The 20,817-nt window shown below is 41.9% G+C and overlaps 1 protein-coding gene across 3 annotated transcripts in view; it reads left to right on the top strand.

Annotated features, from left to right (window-relative positions):
• MGAT5 (alpha-1,6-mannosylglycoprotein 6-beta-N-acetylglucosaminyltransferase) overlaps positions 1–17,943 on the top strand; it is a 116,937-nt gene extending 98,994 nt beyond the window's left edge. For 2 of the 3 annotated variants that reach the window (XM_039555312.1, XM_039555311.1), the window contains 5 exons: positions 3,157–3,303; positions 6,012–6,128; positions 6,904–6,978; positions 9,331–9,488; positions 10,705–10,903. In XM_039555312.1, coding sequence (XP_039411246.1) covers positions 3,157–3,303; positions 6,012–6,128; positions 6,904–6,978; positions 9,331–9,488; positions 10,705–10,903 — 696 coding nt within the window. Of the gene's footprint in view, positions 1–3,156; positions 3,304–6,011; positions 6,129–6,903; positions 6,979–9,330; positions 9,489–10,704 lie in introns of all 3 variants that reach the window. The other variant, XM_039555310.1, reaches the window with a different exon arrangement.
• Positions 17,944–20,817: the final 2,874 nt, after the last annotated feature.

Here is a 20,817-nt window from a genome sequence, read left to right as displayed (position 1 = left end):
TGCAAATTAACCAAACCTATAAAAGTGTGAAGAATTCGTGACTTGTGGTCCATCTTGGGGTCTGCCTTGGCAGTAGCCTCTGGCCCCAGGGGGTACCTTTGAAGGCCTTTCAAAAAAATACCTGCTTTTATTCCCTTACTCCTGTCTAGTCTCTGTTTCTAGGAGGCCTCTTAAGGCATCAGTGCCCTGTGCCCACTTAAAGCTCTCTAGTAAAAATTACGGCTTTTGCTTTCAGAAACATCGGAAAGGTGAGAAAAATGCTCACAAACAGAATATGAATTTTTTTCAAGCACTAATCAACCAGTAAATCATAAAGCATACATTCTACTCTGCACAGCAGTTCTGCTGCAGCTAACAGGGTAAGATCAGGACTAATATTTTTAGCCATGTGTGCCCACTGTGGTGTTACCAACACAGTCACATTTGGAGTTTTGCAAAATGGATCTTCAGCCCTAGGGTGCGGGTACCTCCCCATGCTGGACTGGCTTACCAGACCTACATCCGATGAGAAATCACCCTAAGAGCCATAGTCAGCACCTTCCATATGGGAGGCAGCAGTGCACACTTACATCACAAATTAGGGGAAACACAACCTGGTCTAAATCTTTACTCTGTGGGACAGAGCCTTGTCTTCCCCACAGCCTTGTCTGTACTGAGGATGGATGTTTGCGTCACTGAAAGTGGTTGATTGTTATTTCTACTTTTTTCTTTTTTTCAGCTCTTTTTCAGTTAGTGACTTGCAGTATTTGCTGCATACTCTTAGGGAGTACCTTGACAGATTGTTTTAGCCTTTCTGGAAATAACAAGCATGTAATTCAAAGGATTAGCAAATGAGAGCATCGTGAGTTACAGAAAAGGCCTGTGTTCTCTAATACTTGCTCTTTTAATCATAATGAATGTGACTTTCTTGAGGCATGTAAGATATTTCTGTTTTGCTCTTTATACCAGACAAAAATACTGACTCCCTAACCTAGGAACATTAATCGTAGAGAGACTCACAGAACAGTTTGTGCTGAAAGGGACCTTAAATATGATCTAGTTCCACCCCCTGCCATGGGCAAGGACACTTTATAAGGGACAGTTTTGTGGAGAAGGGTCTGGATTGAGTTTGGGAATTTCAGCTGGCTTGATGATGATGTGCTGGAGGGTGATAGAAGGGCTGAAAGAAGGATTTGAGGGGCTGCAGGCAGCTGTGAGCCGGGCTGCAACCTCAGGCCACCAGGCAGCACACACACACGCAGCCTGTTCTAGGGACCAGACACATCCTTCTTTCTTCCTTCAAAGGAACAGTGCTGCTTAGAGGTGAGGTTGGAAAATGGATGTGAAACAGGTGGTAAGCTATTTATTATAGATTAAGTGATGGCAGTGTGCTCTGTGCTGTCAAAACATAAACCCATGTTTCTTTTCCCATGGAGCTTCCTCCTAAATAAATGGACCAGTCAGACACAGAACTCAGCAGGTCACAGCAGTGGTTTATTAAAAAAGTGCAAAACTAAGCAAACAACCCAGCACTCCTACATAACAGACAAACACAGGATCATAGGAGAATTGATACTTCAGATAGATTTAATTGCTGGTTCTCAGCTGGTTTTCTGCCTGAACTAAGGAGTAGTTTAAATAAATAATATTTTACGTGCAGACTGCATGAAATGGTTTCATGTCCTTAATTTATTATTTTCAAGAGATTATCTTGCTGTAAATTCAGCCTCTTTTGAGATTATATTTAGCATGCTTTTTTCTGACTGAAAGGTGGGCTATCTTATGCCATATATAAAATGAGAATTTAGATTATCTGTCTTTAGTAGAATTCATTTTCTGGATCTTTTTGTTATCAGCCACTGGAGAGTTTCTGTAAGATTTAAATGTGTGAGATAGTTGAGAAAGTTTTTGCAAGTAGGCAACTTCTTTAACCTGAATGCTGAGAACTGAAATTACAATATTCAGCTCCATGCAGTGAAAATTGTATATCCTCAGCTATGCTAAGAAGTGTTAACTTGCTTTTCTAAAATGAGCCAACTCTGAATTTATACTGTTGTTGCCATGGGTTGGGGAGGATTGATGCTGCAATGCCTGTGCACGTCAGGGCTGACTACAAGTTTATGCTTCCATGTTAGGATCAGCTCCTAGGAAGAGCCCCCAGCTGTGAATGTTCTGTTACTGGGATTCATTTCTGTGTTGCAGAAGATTTAATGCAGAATAGTATATCTTGACCTCTTTGAATATGTGTCCTGATTGCATGATTCTCATAGTTATGAAGGGTGTGCTTTATTTTCTTGATAAAAGCAGTAGCTATATATATATATATATATGTATGTATGTGCACATTGTTATGCAGCAGTGCTGAGAAATTACTGTTCCAGCTCAGAGCTTGTGATTCTCCCATCATACACAGACATTCAAATGAAGATGAAGAATCCTGTATTTAATTCAGGGGGTTTCATTATCTTTGGCCAGGAAAGGGGTCAAGATTTTTTCCAACAACTCCGAAAAAACCGTTTAATGTGTTTCACTGGCACAGAGCAGTGCCTTTTCGAGAGCACCTGTAATCTCAGCAGGTGCAGGAAAAGCTTTGGGATGGATTTTTCCTCCGGTTTCCCTTGGAGGCGTTGAACCCTCTGGAAGCCCCTGCGAGCTCTTACTGCCTCGGTCCAGTGTCGTGAGCTGCTGTTTGCTGCCACCTACCGTTTTAATTAGGAGGCTTAATTAGTGTGCCAGGCGCATGTTCCTGTTGGCAAAGCCAGCGGCTTGGCTGGTTTGGGAGTGGGGAAAACACTGGTGCAGCTGTTCCTGGAGGTAGCTGCCTTAGAACCTGTACCTGTAGGAGAGCCCCAGAAATTCCATTTCAGCACCAATCAAACCACCAATTTCCCCCCAGCCCCCCCTCAAAAAAGCCCTGAAAGGGACTGTTGTTTCCTCAGCTCCATGAAAAACCACCTCAGCTCATTACAGATGATGGTTGTCAGATGTGTTTTACAGAACATTCCATTACTGCTTGGGTGGGAGGGGGTGAACTGCTGAATTTCTCCCATTTTCTTCTTAGCACTGCATTCTCTTTAGGCTGGTGCATTTAGAACAGGTTACTGTTTGTTTTAAGCTAGCTCTTAGCTTTTTTGTGAATAACAAAAATTAAGAAATCCCTCATTTTCTATTTTACAGCTGTTTGTTGGTCTTGGATTTCCATATGAGGGGCCAGCTCCCTTGGAGGCTATTGCCAATGGATGTGCTTTCCTCAATTTAAGATTTAACCCACCAAAAAGTAGCAAAAACACGGATTTTTTCAAAGGCAAACCTACACTTCGAGAGGTAAGCTCTATCAATCTTGATAATTTTTTTATTGAAAGTGCTTGTGGGTTTCTTTTTAGTAACAGAGTGTAGGAAAATTTACATTAATGTTCAAGGTTTATTGCCAGAGGTGTGCAACTGCTTTTTTCTGTAGCCTTTGGTGCGACTATCAGTCCTAATTTTTATAGTATAATCAAAATGGTTTTGTTAGCAGACTTCAAGCCTTACCTCTAGATTTGCTTATAGGTACATTCTGCTACTTCTAATTGAGACATCATAAACTGAAGTTTCTCTTGAAAACCTGGTGTTCTGCCCAGGAACAGATCGTGTCGTTTTGGTACATGATGCATCATTTGAAAGGATTTTTATTTTGTTGAAGAAACAGACATTGCAGTGTACTGTGCGGGAAGTAAACAGGTGTTTAAGTAAATCATGAAAATGGCATTTGTGGGTGGTAGTGTGTGTGCTTTGGGATTTTGTTTTCTTCAGAAAAGACCTGTTCAAGGCACTGTTGAGTTAAGGTATTAATGGTCACCCACCGTGTTTGTGGTTAGAAGCTGAAGACTTTTGGAGAACTGACTCTTGAGGAAAACAGGAAAACCAAACTCCAAGCATTCAAAACAGTCAGTGTGTTTAGACTCTAATGAGAGAAAACTGAGGCTAAGTAAACTAACCCCTCATCCTGGCCCTGAATTTTGATTTTTTTTTTTTCCTTCAGTGTAGGTAAAATTCAGCCTATACTTGTAGGCATTTAATAGTCACAGAGCCATTTCTGACATTAGCACTTGTGTCTGTGGCCATGGCTTGCTCACAGGTGTATGTACCTATATTCTTTATGTATTTACATCAAGGGAAAGCTCTCAGGTAACATGTAGATGATGATAACCTTGCACAGCCACACTTCCAATTCAGGTTATGCTTGGGCCATGGGAATTGTGTCCTGAGCAGCACTGGCTGGTTGATAAGCAAAAGACAGTTTCCCATTTTCAATCAGGAACATAAATTCCTTATAATTTTGTGATCCACAACTGTAATTGCCTTTCTTGTTATACACATCTCCTGTACAAGCTGAAGCTTGTCCCTTGTCTCAGTATGTGTTGCTAACAAAGGAGACAGCAATAAGGGAATAAAGGTTTAAACTCTCTCCTTGGGCTTGGCACCTTTCAAAGCTTTTCTTCTGTGAGTCCCTCAGTTTTTGTCTCATTTCCAGTTGTTCTGTGCCCAAACACCATCACTGGTCAGGCTCAGTACATAATCTGAAGCCATCCAAGTGCTTAGTAGGAATTTCAGGGCTTGGAATGCCATGGTAAATCCCACCGGCATGTGTCAGCACTAACAGAAATGCTGTGCACCTGACTTGTACAGAACAATAATCCCTATTGACTGCTCTAGTCCAAAGTACATGGTGTATATCCATTAGGAATATTGCTGCATTCACATGCCCTGCTGACCTATCCTGAGAATAACCTTTTCTCACAACTGCATTTAGATCTGATTGACAGTAATCCATGTGCTGGTTCTTTGAGATTAAAAAAGTCCTTAAATGCTTCTCTCCATTCTTCAGGTGCTAAAGAAGAACAAAAAGAGCTTGTGTAGTTCCATGACATGATTATCCATACAAGAATTTGAAGTCTGTGTCAAGTAGTTTTGTAAAGTAACCTTTGCAAGTTACTATTTCTCCACAAACAAAATGCAATGGCTATTTTTTTTTAATGGGGTTTTTAATAATTTTAGTAGTGAATACAACAGTTTCTTGCACTCACTTGAGAAGAAGATCAGGTACAGTGTATGCCTATGCAGGAGAAGGTTCTTCCCAACAAACACTGCTTCCTGCTTCAGATCTTCTGCAACATCTTTTTATTGTAAAGACAGCATAAAGAGACAGCTGTATAAACATTGCCTATAAATAACCTGTCCTGTGGGGTTTTTTGGCATTTATTGAAAGGGCAGTTTTCCTCTGAGGCCAGTGTGAACCGCTCCTCTCTTCTATAGTTTTTGCTCGCTTCTGTGTCTTCATGTGCATGTTCTCACTCTTGGGTGACCTGTCACAAAAATACTTACTGAGCTGTCCTGCTAGTTCTGAAAGCAGCTCTGATACAGCTTTTCTTAGTTACCTTCTTGGGTATTCATTGATATTATTTTCTAACAAAGTGGTGAGCAAAATACTGGTTAACACTCTTGGTGAGGTCAGGTTACTCTTCTACTCTCAGCCATGAGAGTCAGAATTCATTCTTTGTGATAGAAATTATTCTTCACTGTTGCTCACAGAACTCTGGCAATGTTTGAAATTTGAAGGACTCAGGGTGAGGATGACATCTCTGGGAGCCAATAATGCAGGTATAAGCAGGACTTGTGGCAGTGACAGGTTGTGAAGAAGGAGGGTGGCTCTGTGAATGAGCTGTGGGGAAGCAAGGTCGTGGTGCAAGTAATTTCAGTAAACATCAAGTCTTCTGTGATGTGGGTCACTGGGAAGATTGAAGCCACAAACAGAGGTGCCCATATCTTATTTATGATCTGTGTTATCTGATTTTCAGTTTTCCAATTAAATTCACTCTCTAAATTTAAAGAGAAAATCTGAAAGGTAGCTCAGAAGGAATGATGCTGACTGTTGTGTTCTAACTGAATTTTTGCACTATCCTAGTGCATTTCATCCAAAAAGTCTAATAGAGAGAGTGAGAATCAAGGATATCTTGAACATTACTTTTTACCAGTATAATTTCTTCTTACAGTTGACATCTCAGCATCCCTATGCTGAAGTTTACATTGGGAAGCCCCATGTGTGGACTGTGGACATCAATGATCTTTCTGAGGTTGAGAAGGCTGTGAAATCAATTTTGAATCAAAAGGTGAGAAATGTGTCCTCAATTTGCTATCAGCACTTGAGGGTGTAGTGTGTACTGCACGTAGAGTGCCTCCTAATATTAGTCTAATGAGTGCTGCATTTTGGTGGGATATTGAAGAAAAAATGATTACATATCAATGGTATCGAAATTATCATGTTTTAGTACTGGATATGTCAGGTTCTTACTTGAAAAGAACGAGTGGGTGAATTTGTATAGAAATGAGAATTTCACGTGTGAATTATACAGCAATCTGTATTTTCTGTGCATTCAGTGAGGAAGTTTCATTGTTGATTCTTAGAGCATTGCAGACTTTGCCCTGCTCAGCTCTGAATTTGTAGCCCTGACATTCCCACAGAAGTGCTTGTGCACTTACAGTGTGGAATGGTAATGAGGGTACTTCAAGAGGGGGAAGAGTTTGAAGGAATTTTCAAAGGTATCACATTCTATTTTGTCGCTTCAAGTTCAGAACTGAAACTTAGTTAAAACAGGAGTTCTGGAATCCCAGAGGGTCTCAGTCTAGCCTTACATCTGCCACTTTGCAGTGTACCTTGAGTTTCCATAGTCAAGGAGCAACTCTTATTGCCTTTAAAAAGGAGCAAAAATCAACTAAAACTGCTGATGGTTTTGTAAAATTATTATTTGTTAATGAGTTTATTTGTATCTTTTGTTGCTACTTGAGCTATAATGGAGTATTTGGAACAGAAGCTGCTGGCACAGAGTACACCATGAAGTTGAGTGAAACAAAAACCCCTCTAACCTTAACACACTCTCTCCACAGATTGACCCTTACTTGCCCTACGAATTTACCTGTGAGGGAATGCTCCAGAGGATGAACGCCTTTATTGAAAGACAGGTATGAACTTCTATTGTGGGTGAATTTTGGATTATGTTGTAAAGGGAGGACCATCTCCATTTTAAAGCTTCACAGTGTCACTGCTGTCCAAGTAGAAACAGTAGCTGTGCAGACCTTGTTATTATATGAAAGCAGAAAGGCAAAGCAGTTTTTCAGTGTGTATGTGACTTCCTTAGCTGTGTACACACAAAAAAGCTTTGGATCACAAAGGATCACTCAAACACAGAGGTGCTTTTTGGCAGAATTGCAGTCGGCTGCAGCCTCTGGGCAGATTTTTCAAGTATTTAGTTTCAATCAATAAAGATTTAAATGGTTTGGAACCCAGTTACTTAGAGGACTTTTGGTCCCTGTGCATTACTGCCAGCTGAGAGCAGCAGATGATGTTGAATTGGAGTAATAAACTGCAGAGATTTACATGAGATCCTGGTTTCTAGAAATTGTGTGCCTGCTTGGACTTCTGCCCAAGCCAGATCTGTTGCAGTAGCCAGCTCTGCCTTTTGTTCTGGCTGCTGCAGAAGAGAGATAGGAATAACCTTTATCTCTGATATGTCATTTAATTGCCAGGTTTTCTTTCAAGGGCACTGGACATGTGTCTGTACTTGTATTTCTGAAGGTAGGTGCTATTAAAGACAGTCCTAAAGAATAACACAGCTCCAGGTCAGAAGGGCAGTTAACACTGCACAACTATTTCCGCTTTCCTGCCAGTAAACACTTTAAGCTTTTTGCTGCTGTATTGATGACAAAACCTGTAAAAGTATCTCTGTTGTTTTTGATTCTTCTACCCAAGTTAGCTATAACTGGGAGTTTTTGTCAATCAGGAAGAAATGGAGCTCAGTGTAAGGGAGAAAAAGAGACAATCAAGAGATGGCACCTGTGGCCTTCCCCCAAGGGCTAAGCCCTGCCTTGTGCTTCTCAGAAATCCACAAAGTATTGTCATTTTGTTCAGCTTTGACTAATTGTCAAAAGCTGGTGGTGTTTCACAGCTCCCAGGATGTTCAAGCACAATTTTAGCTGCATGTGCTTAGCACTTTGCCAAATTAACTTGTCAGATGAACAAAAATAAAAAGCAAAAATAAAGATTGAGACCTTATTTTGATGAGTTTGTGGTGGAGGCAGGAAGAACAGAGAAAGCAGTGCAAGCCTGAAATGGGAACAAAGATGCTGGAATGAAGAGCTGATCTGTTTCAGAGGTTGTGTGCCTTGACCATGACAGTGAGGTCTTCAGGGGATGTTTGAGTGTGAAGAGGATGTGTTCAGATATTCTCTCCCACCAGTCACTCTATGGACAGTGAAACTGTAGCATTTAAAGGAGGCGTCCAGGGTTCCCCTTCTGGGGCCATGGCTTAGGGTCAGGAGGGAAGACAATATTCACAAGAAAGGTTTAGTGAATTCCCTGAACCTTCAGATCCAACACCTGGGCTGAAGGCCTTTACAATCGGAGGTAAGAGAACTGCTGTGAGCTGTGGTTTCACACCCAGCAGTGCCACCTTCAGCTGGGTTAAACCAGCTGTGTCTCCAAGCTGCTCTGTCCTGCCAGTGCCCAGTGTGGCTGTTTGGTGCCTCCCTGCCATCTGGTGAATCCATGCCCTGATCCGGTTTGCTCTGTGGCTGCACACACAGTTGTGTCTGCTCCACAAGGCAGCAGCAGAGGCTGGGAACCAGAGGGAGGGGCTGCTTCAGTTTTGGCACTGGCATCAAAGGAGCAGCCAGGCAACCGCAGCCAAAACAGCAGGGATTCCCTGCTGCAAATCTGGGAGCTGTTGGATGAGGCAGGCTGGGCTGATGGAACAGACACACTGACTTTGAAAGATGTGGCCAAGCAGAGAACTTGACAACCCAGCAGAAAATGTTTGGGGCAGGACTCTTATGAGGTCAGAAAACTGGCTTGGCTCAGCAGAGACTCAGCTGAGCCCCAGAGCTTGGCAAAGGGAGTGAGAACATTCACCCAAGACCAAGAAAAGACAGATGAAGGAGGACACCCCTTTGGTCTCACCTTGAAATTTGTGGGTCCCTTCCAACCCATGATGTTTTGTGATTCATGACTGTACAATATTACATTTGTGGTTAGACCTGGAAGTATAAAAACCTCCTCCTTCAGCAGAGGAAATTAAAACGGAATAAAAAAAGCTCAAGCTGATATTGAGAACTGGTAAATGGATTTGGGGCTTTGGGTCACAGTGAGGGATCAGTTCACACAAGTTTTGGTTTTGTCCAGAGAAAGCAAACCATGATGGATCAGGCCCAAATTATTTGATCACCTTTTGATAAGAGTTGCCAAATGTTAAAATACACTCTGAGTATTGTGAAATGTTGTCTGAACACATCATAATAAAACATGATCTGTCACTGCAGGATTTCTGTCACGGGCAGGTGATGTGGCCCCCATTAAGTGCCCTTCAAGTAAAAATTGCTGAACCTGGAAAATCCTGTAAGCAAGTTTGTCAGGAAAGCCAGCTCATCTGTGAGCCTTCCTTCTTCCAGCATCTTAACAAGGACAAAGCTCTGCTTAGGTAAGTATTTATAGCACAAATATGTTGTTTGGTCTCTTTATTGCACTGGGTTTTACCACACTTGGAATTTAAAGCACGAGTTCTGTGAGAAGGGAAGGTGGGGAGGGAAACTCTGTCTGGCTGAAGCAAGCTGTGAGTGAGGGCCTGGCAGTGCTTTGTGCACTGTATGGTAGTGGTGACTGCTGAGAGCACTGTGACAGGAGCACAGGGGGCCAAAAACCTTCTGTCAGTATTGTCCTGGGTAAAGAATTGTGAACCCTGGTACACTGGAGGTGTTGGTGCAGATGTATAAAACTCAGCTATGCATTAAGGAAAGGAATGCTGCTTTCGGGTGCTGTCTCTCTGGATATGTGTCTGTGTTCCTTTCAGAATGAAAACAAAGCCCTCAAAACCAGCTTCCCACAAATGACTGCTAGGCAATCTGCTTTCCAGGTTTTCTATCCCCACTTTTCACTAAAATACATTGTAGAAGATTTTTGGGTTTGTTATTTTCTTTGAAAAGTTGTAATTTCCAGTGGAGTTCAGAAGCAGCTCATATAAAAACTTTCTTTTCTAGCTGTCTAGACAAAATCATAATCCTGTGGAAAAAAACTCCTCTGTTAAATGCTGAAAGTTACCAGTGTTTCCAGGATAAGTGAAAAACAAGGCTCTGCTGGAATTGCTACCCTTGTGTTTAAGCTTTGTGGTCAGAAAATGGCAACTGGCATTTTTCATTTTCCCACTGGCTGGTGCTGGCTGGTTCCTGGGAGTTGCAGACCCTGCTCCCTGTAGCCCAGGAGCAGCATCCCTCATCCTCGCAGTCCAGCTCACCTACCTCGAGCTGCCCAGGGCTGCCTGGCTCTGTGGGGCTTCCCTGGGGAAGAGCCCTCCTGAAGTCAAAGACAGTATCTCCTGATTTCAGATTCTTTGAGTCTGTCCTACTGAAAATCCATGGTGTATTTAAATATTAGGTTTTGGGGAACAGTCAAAAGCGATTTTTTCCTCTTTAACTTCTTTTATTAATCTTTAGAGAACAGTAAAGCTGTAAAGGCTGCACTGCCCTCTGCAGAGAGAATCTGTACAGGAGAAAAGTCACGTTCTGGAAAGCTGCAAGTGTAAATGTACTTGATTTAGGATCTAATAGAGCAAGGATTTTATTTTTAGCGAGGAAGGATGAAAACTGTACCAAACTCCTGTAAACTCAGGTGTGATTTAGATCACGTGCTTTGCTTTTTAGGCACAATATCGAATGTCTCACCATGGAGTCTGCAAATGATATCCTGGTTCCCTCTTTTGATGGAAGGAGGAAGCACTGTGTTTTCCAAGGTGACCTGTTACTGTTCAGCTGTGCAGGCTCCCACCCCACCCACAGAAGGATTTGCCCCTGCAGGGACTATATCAAGGGGCAGGTTGCACTCTGCAAGGACTGCCTATAGCAGCAGCAGGGCTGCTCCCAGCTGGGGACAACGTGAGTAGTTTGGAGAATTACTTCATACTTCCTGCACTTTGGTCCAGGTTTCCGCTGCAGGCAGAGCTATCATTGCTGGGCAGAATTATCTACTAAGAGAGGAGGGATTCATAATAAACAGCTATAACTGATCTTTTCTTCCTGTAAGGACCTTTGCAGTGTCACTCTTCGGATTCCTTCAGCTGTTTGCAAAGAGAAACAAGTCTCATGTTCTACAATGATTTGAAGATGACTGCACAGAATAGTTTGTAGAAAATTTTCAGACCCATCAAACTTCTGTTTTTGTTGTTTGGGTGAAGTGTTTTCTATTTTTTTAATGAGTTAGGACATCCCCCATCATGGTTAGCTAAAGGATCTCAACTTCATTCCAGTAGAAAACTGAAAAAAGTGTGCTTAGGGAGGGGATGCTGGGGAAGGAGGACTAACATTTTATTCAAGGTGCACTGGTTTGGGTACAGCTTTGACTCAAATGGCTAAAAAGTGGTTTACTTCACAAGAACTTGGAATGAGTGAGCTCTGTACCCTGTACTCTGTAACCTATTGGGTTATTTGGGCCCAGTTTGGTTTTTTTTTTTTCCTTTTTTTTAAAATTAAATCTTTGTATACAACAAGGTATTGTCTGCATCACAGCTGCTGCACCAGAGCAGCCTAAGCAGAGTGTCACCAATGAGCAAATAGGCAGTTGCCAGCGTGTGACACATCTTGGTGACTGCACAGCTCACTGGGGTTGTGGTATTCTTCAGTGTGGAAAAAAAACACACAACCATTTTTGGAATGGACTCATCACAGTTTACTGGTCCCATTTAGAGAGTAATCCTTGGAATTTGCCCACGCTTCTGTTGTAGTCTGTCTACTAGAAATACTGTGTGAAGCAAAAAGTATTCAGCATCATTGGAGCAATATTATCATTAGAGCCTCAGTTTGCTACGGCTTCCAGTAGTTGAAGTGTTGCTGAATGACATAGAAAGGTTAAACTAAGCTAACTATAATTATTGTACGGTAGAAATGTAAAATGTCTTCATAACTAGCTAGGTTTTTAAAGAGAAATTTTTCTAGAGAACAAGTAAGAGGAGATAAAGAACTGCAAAGAAAAGAATTAATCAATCCTCTTGGGTTCTTTGATTGGTCTTCTGTTTTTAGGCGGCTGTTTGTTTAATTTTCCCTTTTTTTTAGCAGGCCCACCAATTACAAATTTAGAGGAAAACAATTCAAGAGTTCAGAATTCAAACTCTTTTTTTGAGAGCAGCAAGTTAACTCCTCTAAACTGCCTTCTTTTTACAGAGGTAATTTTTGTTATTTTCAGCAGAAGGTGACATGCTTGACAGCACCATTTGTAGTCAGAAGGTTACATGTTAAGATTAGTGAGAAACAAATCTGCAGTCAGAGTCTGCAGGTTTGCAATTTGGACATGCTCTCACCATGTTGGAATAAGGCCTCAAATCAGCACAAATATTTTTTTCATAAACATTACCAGGTAGTAATGAAAGGCATAGATGCTTTACGTTTTCCTTTCTTGGACACATCTGGTTGGTTCAGAATTTTCTTGTAAGTAGTGTTCTTGTAATCTGTGTGGGAATATTGATGGACCTAGTGACCTACCAAAAACCAGGCAAGAGAGATGCTATTTCACCGTGGATAAATCCTCCAGAACAGTCTACATTTTAACTTTCAATTTAAAAGCAGTGAATGAGCCTTTTCAATCATTTGGTTTCCTGCCTCAACACTCCTGACAGTGTTACCCTGTAACACTCCATAACATCGCTCTGCACTACACAGGAGCCTAATCCTGGGAGGTTGTTCAGTATCCAAAAAAGGGTCTGGGGGAGCTGTTGAACAGCAGGGTCACCAGGATCTGGGTTTGATGATGTGAAAATCTGCTGTATTTCAGATTAATTTTCCAGAAACAGAACAGCTGGGTTCTCTAATGGGAGGCAAAATTTTTGTATGAAAAGAAAACAAATGCAAACCAGTATGAAAATCCCTCCCGTTGCCATAGCTCAGCATTTGCTTCAGTCAGCACAAATGTAGTTTACCATAGTTTTAGTGCCCTGGAAAAGCTGGGGGAGGACAACTGGAAATGGGTCTGAGCAGGCACAACAATTCATTCTGTATTTATATAAAATATCCCCTGCATACCTGTGCATATTTGTGCAACTAGAAAATCCTGCCTATCACAGCGTATGAACTTCCAGCTGGTGCTGAAAGCAAAGGCAACAGCAGGACTTGTCTTCACCAGTTCAGCCTGAGCTTCTTCAGGCAGGAATTGATTTCGAACTGGGATATCACAGAATTCTGTTGGAAACAAAGATTTGTGTGTGTGCACTTAAAGGATGCAAAACATGTGGGTTTTGCTGTAGTGTAATTCTTTGCTGTAAATACGTGTTTGCTTGGTTTCCCCTGCTGTAAGGCCCACATGGCAATACATACTGCATTCGGTTTTCCCTCTAAACCTTTAAAGATGGGAGGGGTTTGGTATTTGTTATTATAAGATTTTCTGGTCTAGTGCTTTGCTCAATGCTAAGTTTGCCTTTACCACAGCAGGGAGAGTTTATTATAAGCTCTGTTTTTTCATGCTGTAGCACTGTTTCTAGTCTGCTGAACTGAATTACTGCATTCTGGCAAAAATGAAACAGCAGCACCGATTGCGTTTCAGCCAGGGCAGAACATCCAAATTGGCTTCAGAGTCAGTGGTCTCTGATCTTATTTCCACTGAAACTTATAGAGAAGACTCATTTATCTTGAAGAATAAAGAGTCAAGACCTACAGCTTCAGTTTAAATTCCTGTAAAAGGAGACTATCATGAGAACTGTAAGTGCATAGACTCTGTAAGCGTTGCTCACTGAGCTCCACACACGCTCCCCGTCACACAGCCGCGTTCCCTTGTGCAGTGCAAAATCAGAGACTCCTTCTGCAGATAAACACTCAGGCAAATCCATGTGGGACTAGTGAAAAGTCTGAATTATTTGCTAAAGCCTATAGTAGATATCCACAGGATAGTGGGTGGCTTTCTGTCCGAATTCCATAACTATTTTCTTTCCTAGTTGAAGAATAAAGGTGTAGTCCAATCCTTGCACTCAAGCAAGGACATCAGAGAGGGGACCGTGCTGCTGTTTTCAGTCTGACAGTAGAGCTTGCAGCTTCCTTTGCTCAGAAGTCAGGTTTTTGCATGACTGCATTTGAATATTTTGCTCTGCGATTGACGGGAAAAAAATGTTAGAAGTTGAATACAAAACCATTTTACAAGCTTTTAAACATATCTCTCATATCAAGACATTCTTTGTTTTAAAATTTTGTATTTTTGTATGTGACCTAGTTTTTTTCAAAAATCTTATTCCTACGGGATTAGAAAACTTGAGAGAAGCATTTACATATTTATTAAAATTAACATAAAAGGCTTGCCTTTGAAAGGTAAAGTTGGTAAATACACACTGTTTAAAAATGCCAATAAAAACCTCATTTATTTCATATATGCAAGTTGATTTGCACATGTATAAATAGAGTTGCTTTTTGCATTTTTTGCTTAGTTTCTATGTTTCTTTTTGTAATTTATAGTTGCAGCAGTGTGTTTGCTTGTTTATATCAGATTATGTTTCTACAAATATTTAATGTTTATGTGCCTTTTTTACTTTCTTTGGGGTTTGGATGCGTGTTTGGAATATGGACACTGTCTGAACAAGTATAATGGAACACTAATTCCAGGTAAAGTGTGCTGATGACTCTACAACTTACTGGTGTAAATTTTGAATGTTTTTAAGTAGTGGAGAAATCTGTTCTAAGACTATAAGGCTTAATAAGATAAAAGATACTGTAACTTTTAATAATTCTTGCAAAACATTGCTTCTGCAAGCAGAATGCAATTTACTGAGAATCTGTGATTCGGCATGAGAGCTCCTGCTGGGACGGGATGTCTGTTCAATGACCAGGGAGCAAAGGAAAGCCATTAACATTCCCCAGGGAGACCATGATAACAGAAAACCTCCAGGAACGGCCATATCTGATTTGATGGGCAGGGAAGTTGAGGATCCACATTGAGGTTTGTGAGGTGTTGGTTTTTCAGATAAAGATGTCTCTGCATGGATGTACCCGGGGCGGTTCCTGGTGCTCCCAGAGAATACAGGCCTTTTATCACAGCTGAACTGGCAGCTCTCGCTGGGGAGGGACTGCTCAGCTTATTGCAGATGGCTTTTCTTTTTTATGCTACTGCTTTTCTGCAATAGTATTTTGCAAAACAGCTGCTGATCAGATTTCAGTTGGGATGGGGTTGTAGCCAGAGCCAGGACTCTGCACCTTCCCAGCTCCACTCTGCTCCCAGCTACTTGTGTCGCTTTTGCACCTTGCTGATTGTCAGGAATTCAGACTCATTGAAAATTTCTCTTGATATCATCAGCTCCAAATCAGGCTTTCATGTTGTACCACTGTCCTTTAAAATCCTAGGCAGCATCCTCAATTTGTCCTTGACGTGAAAGACATGCCCTCCCCTCTCAGGAGTGTGTGGCCCATCTGAATTGATTTATGAGTTTGCAGCACTGTTCACATAAACAAAACCCAAATTGCTTTCGCAGGTATGTCTTTTGCTCAGAGTTCATTTCAGGACCAGATTTTGCTAGTAAAATAAATTAAATGGGATGAATCAGGCTGGATACAATCTCATCCAAGCCCAATTAACTTCATGACTCCCACTGGCTTCAGTGATAGCACAACTCCTCCATGAATGTTTCTTAAAATTAAAAAATCAGCCCGCCCTTTTTAATAAGTGTGAAGCACTGGATCTTACATGATAAAGACCAAACACTTACAGGACATATTGTACACATATCAGCAGCCAGTTTTTCTTGCTGCAATGACTTAGATCAGCTCTAAGTTGATGTTACTGATTCATTATTAAAGTACCAATTCAAAATGTGGTTAAATTGCTGTTCAGTCTACAGTTGGGAGTTTGAGGGATGGCACTTTTGTTGTTTATTCTTAGAGAGACCAGGAGTTACCAGTTTCTGATTTCCAGTCTTTTTTCCAGGGGTGCTAACATTTGGCATGGCTGTTTCCTTGCGATGTTTGTCCTACAGGCTGCTATGCCTTCAGCTTCTCACTTGTGATCTCTTTCCATCTGTAGTTTTCCTTTGGCCCCATTGTTGTAGGGATTGCTGTAAAGTCAAGGAGAATAATGCACTGACAGATATATGTTTTCATTGGGGCTAAAAAGGCCAGGGACATGGAGGATTTTATTGAGATCTGCTTTAATAATACCACTGTAAATGTAACATCAAAACATACCATTTTATGGGCAGTGACTTAAATCTCATCTACACATTTTCAAGCAGTTCTATAGAGGTTTTTTGTAAATTAGTTTATGATTTCCAAATATAATTATATTTAAATGGAATGTGTACTTGATACACTCAATGTATCAAGTGTAAAATGTTTACTGTAGGAATGTGCTGAAAATACCAGAGGCTGGATCCCAGAGTGCCTCAGGTGTGAGGCATCATTCATTGTTCTTTCTTCCAGGAAAAGCCACAAAGTGCAACCATTGCTGATGTGCCTTGCACGTTGGGACCTATCCATTTTTATAGGTGTCATCCTTTGCATATTCATGTAATTAGGAACATACAAAAGTGTGCTTTAATTCAGCAGACCTCTCTCAAGAGCACTAAGCCACCTGTTTATTAAATGAGTAAATAAAACCAGGTCCTCAAAGTTTTGATAAAATGAGTAATAACTTCACCCTCAACATGCAGAAACTGCTTTAAAAAATTAGTTGTGCTCAAGTGATTGAAACCCTTCTCTCTGCTGGGCAGATCAGTGCAGGTGCCATTTACTTAAGTGGTCTGTGCATGGGACCAGAATTTGTCACCTCATGTAAGGGCTCACAGACTGAAGCACTGAGGACCCTGCTGTCCCCATGGCCACCAAAGCACGTGGCTGCCTCTGGTGCAGGAAAACACATCTGTATTGTCACTGCAAATACCAGCCCTGGGTCAGTGCAGAGCCTGGGGCCTGCAGGAGCCACCAAATCCTTGGCTTTAAGGAGAGCATGTAAATAACGGCATGGCATTTCCTGGAGCCACCCAGTGCATGCAACACGACCTGGCTCAGGCTCCAGCAGCTGCAAAGTAGTTTGAACTATCAAATAGGCACACGATAAATCAAGCTAAATTGCTGTCTGAGGGCAGTTAATTTTAATAGTGTAATACCCAGAACTAATTTATGTTCATTAACAGGTCTGTTGCAGTACAGTGACAGTGAAAAATATTTTTAAGGAGTCATGGGTTTAATTTGGTTTTTGCAAAGAATGCAGCAGAGGAGGAGGAAATGGCAGTTTTTACCAAAGGAAAAAAGAGAGTAAATTTTATGAGAAAAGTTACCCTGAAGATTCTAAGAGAGCTAAAAGAAAAATACCAGGAAATATTTACAAAGCTAATTTGGGCTTGGAGACGTTGATCCCCCTGAGCTTGCTGAGCTGACCACTGCAGGGAGATTCTTCAGAGTGCAATTTGGGGCAACTCTTTGGGTTCTGGTCTACATCATTCCCTGGAGGAGTCTCCCTCTTCATGGGTGGAGAGGGTCAGAGTCTGAATAAGCCCTGTAGCAATGTAAATTGGAAAAAAACCCTACTGAAATCACAGGAAATAAAATACTGCTTTTTGCAAACAATAATGTGGAGTTAAGGAGGGGGTTTAAATGTACACAAGAACTTCAGGGTCAGGCTGGTACTATGGGGTGTTTGGTTTGAATTCTTCCCTAATAGGTTGATCCTTTGTTTTATTTCAATGGTTGTGTTCCACTATATTACGTTCAAGCAGTTGGATTCAAACAGAACAGAACGCAGTGGTTCAGATACTGCCAAGTTCCTGGGGTTCAATAAGATGGGATTTTTTTAATTTTTTTTTTTTTTTAGAACAGTAAATGTCTGTACTTTAATGGCATAGAAAAATGCTTTGTTTTCACTGTTGTAGAAAAAAACTAGGGAGAATTTATTTTTCAATAAACTTTTTTCTTGTGTGATTTGGATTTATGATTGCTTTGTGCTTAAATGGGAATGCCATGAGCTGCCTTTTATCCCAAATTGCATTTGTGTGGCTTCTTCTTCCAACTCTGCAGCTGGGTGTTTCTGTTGCTGCCCCACCTCTGCACAGGTAAGTCCCCACCTTAGCCAGAAGAACAACAGGTGAGTAATGACCTGTTTGCTTTGTTTTGTTTTAAACCTGAGTTGGATAATGAATTACATCGAGCCTCCCTTCAGGAAGGCAGTTCTGCCCCAGCAGTAGTTAGGAATTCCTGGTTTCCTATAAATTTACAGCACACTCAATTACAGCACTCACTGAATTTACAGCCCACTGTAAATTTGGGAGAAAGGGAGACTGGAATTGCACAGTGGTTCTCAGGCCTGCAAGACTTACTGACACAATACACTATGAAGCTGAAAGATAGAGCTACACAGTGGTAAAATAGCAGCTTTAGAGAATATTCTCTTCCAGGATCCAATTTAACATGCAAAGCACTCAGAACTAATGAAACATTTGTATGTGGAACAAGGGCTCAGGCACGAAGCTTTGGCCCACATGGAATTGGGGTGTGCATTCAGTGCACTCAAGAGGTGCCACATGAAATCACCTTGGCAGCTCTAAATAAATGTAAATGTCCAGAGTGAAACTTCTCCAGGGGAGCTGTCAGGGTATTTCAGGGGCACCCATTCTGCTGACAGGCTCTTTCTGCCCACCTCAGGTTTTGTTAGCCCAGCCAAGACTGAGGGAAGGGCTCTCCGTTGTCAGCTGCTGGGAATGTGGAAAGGTTTTGGTGGAGGTGTCCAAGAGTAATAGAGCAATTAATGCAGGAGGAGTATGCAGTGGAAAAAATAATAGTAAAAAAAACAAATGAAGACTAGCTCCTTTATCTGGTAAAAAAATATCCATTTGTAGCACAGTTGCTATGTACTTTAAAAAAAAAAAAAAACAAAAACACAACTACACTGGAGAGAAGCAACAGCTCACTTTTTTCCCAGCATCACCTTTTTCCAAGTTTGTTCTTTGCTGAGCTTTTAGTTTTTTGTTTTTATTGTGGCCACACTTAACTGAGCAATGTAGCATCAGTGGAGTACAGAAGTCAGTAACTATGAGCTTGAGATGCCTTGTATTGTCCTTGTCCCAATTAATGACACACACCTTCGTAAGCAAGAGCATAAAGATGTCAAACAGATGCCTGCAGGCTGAGAAAGGGTTTGTGACATGGGTCTGGATATCCAGTCTATTCCCTGGCAAGTTCAGTGTGCTGTGGATGCAGAGGGTGGTTTTTCCACTGTGCAGTGCTGCTGCAAGAGCCTTTTACAGCTGTTTCAGTGAGGAAAAGGATGTGAATATCCTTCACCAGTTGCCCCTTTTTATGGTCCTTGGCATACTTCCCCTTGGATGAAAACGGGTGAAAATGTTGTTGGTTCTGTGTTGCTATTCAACATACCACAATTTCCAAATGTTTCCTACCATCAAAGTGAATTAGTGGAGGACACTGCTCATTCAGGCTCTTGTTCTGCCTATTTTTGGAAACGTTTTCCTTCCTGTTTCATTCCCTTAATTGTTGTTCAGCTTTGATATCTAAAAAGCTGAAGAGACATCTGTAAAATGGTGAGCAGCTAGAGTTAGATGTGAGCTGTGTTGCAGTCACATGATAGAAAAAAAAATCTACGAAAATCAGAACTTGGAATCAAAATATGCCATGCAGCTGTATTGGAAAGTTCATTTGGGGGAGCTTAAATACTGAATACTTCAACTCTCACATGTTTAGACTGGGTTTAGTCAAACTCCTCCAGCTGGTAGAGAGTCCACAGATGGAAACATTTTGCTGGGACTTTGTGCCACTCTCAAAAGACTTCCCTTCAGTGTGCAAGAGCTGGAGCACCCACTTTGCTGCCTCACATTCCCCTGAATTTGTGTTTATGCTTGTCTGGAATTGTTCTTTTATTGATTATGGAGATTGCATTCAGCTAAAATCTAGCAGTAAATCTTTGCAGCAAAAAAAGCTGGGAAGAGTTTGCACAGAACAGACCCCAGCTGTTCGGTCTCACTGTGTGTCCTGCTTTGCTTTGGAGCCTTGGCTTGGAGGTCCTTGCTCCTGCAGGATCTCAGGGAAGCACTGCCTGGCTGGAGACACCAGCTTCCTGCACCTTTGTGAGGAGAGAAACATCAGAACAAACCAGTGCTGGACAAAAATGCTGAAAGAGTGAAAACTCCACAGAAAATGTCCTGAGGTGAGAGCCTTTGGTGGCTCGGCAGGTAACAGCTGGTGCTTCCAGTGTAAATACAGGGGATCTTGGAAGGGAAGCTGCCAAATCCCTAGAGACCCCTCTTGGCTTTAATTTCCTCCCCACCTCCATAGGAGGGTGGAATTGATGTGATCAGCCCAAGGCTGTGCTGCAGGCTTGGGTTCTGCCCCATGGGTCTGCCCAGTAAGAGGAGGCTGGCATTGTCACTTGTCCTGTTGCCTCCACTCCTTTCTCCATGGTGAGGTGAAGGGTGACAATAATCCCTACAGCCTGTGTCAGCAAGAGGTGAGTTCAGAAGGGTGCTGGGTTTGGAGCCAGCAGTGGGAGCTGACAAAATGGGATGTTTGCTAGTTACTTGCCAGACTAACTTGGAAGAAGATGTACTTTGAGCCTGCCTGCAGCTGCATGTTGGTGCTGGTGTCAGTCCCTGCAGGACCTGAACTCTGAGCTTCCCTTCTGCAGCTCCTGGTGAGTGGGCTGGAGGCTCTGGAGCAGCTGTGCCAGCCACACTGGGCAGCTGATCCCACTAAACAGGGAAAAAGGAGGAACTGTTCAGTGCTACCTCCAATACCAATCCTGTGGATGAAAGGAAAACAGCAGCTCCCAATCTTGGGGGGAACAGGAGAGGG

This window comes from Corvus cornix, chromosome 7 (genome assembly GCF_000738735.6).
Source record: "Corvus cornix cornix isolate S_Up_H32 chromosome 7, ASM73873v5, whole genome shotgun sequence".
NCBI classification, from domain to species: domain Eukaryota; kingdom Metazoa; phylum Chordata; class Aves; order Passeriformes; family Corvidae; genus Corvus; species Corvus cornix.
Note: the sequence above shows the minus strand (reverse complement) of the source record. Positions and strands in the feature narration are given on the sequence as shown.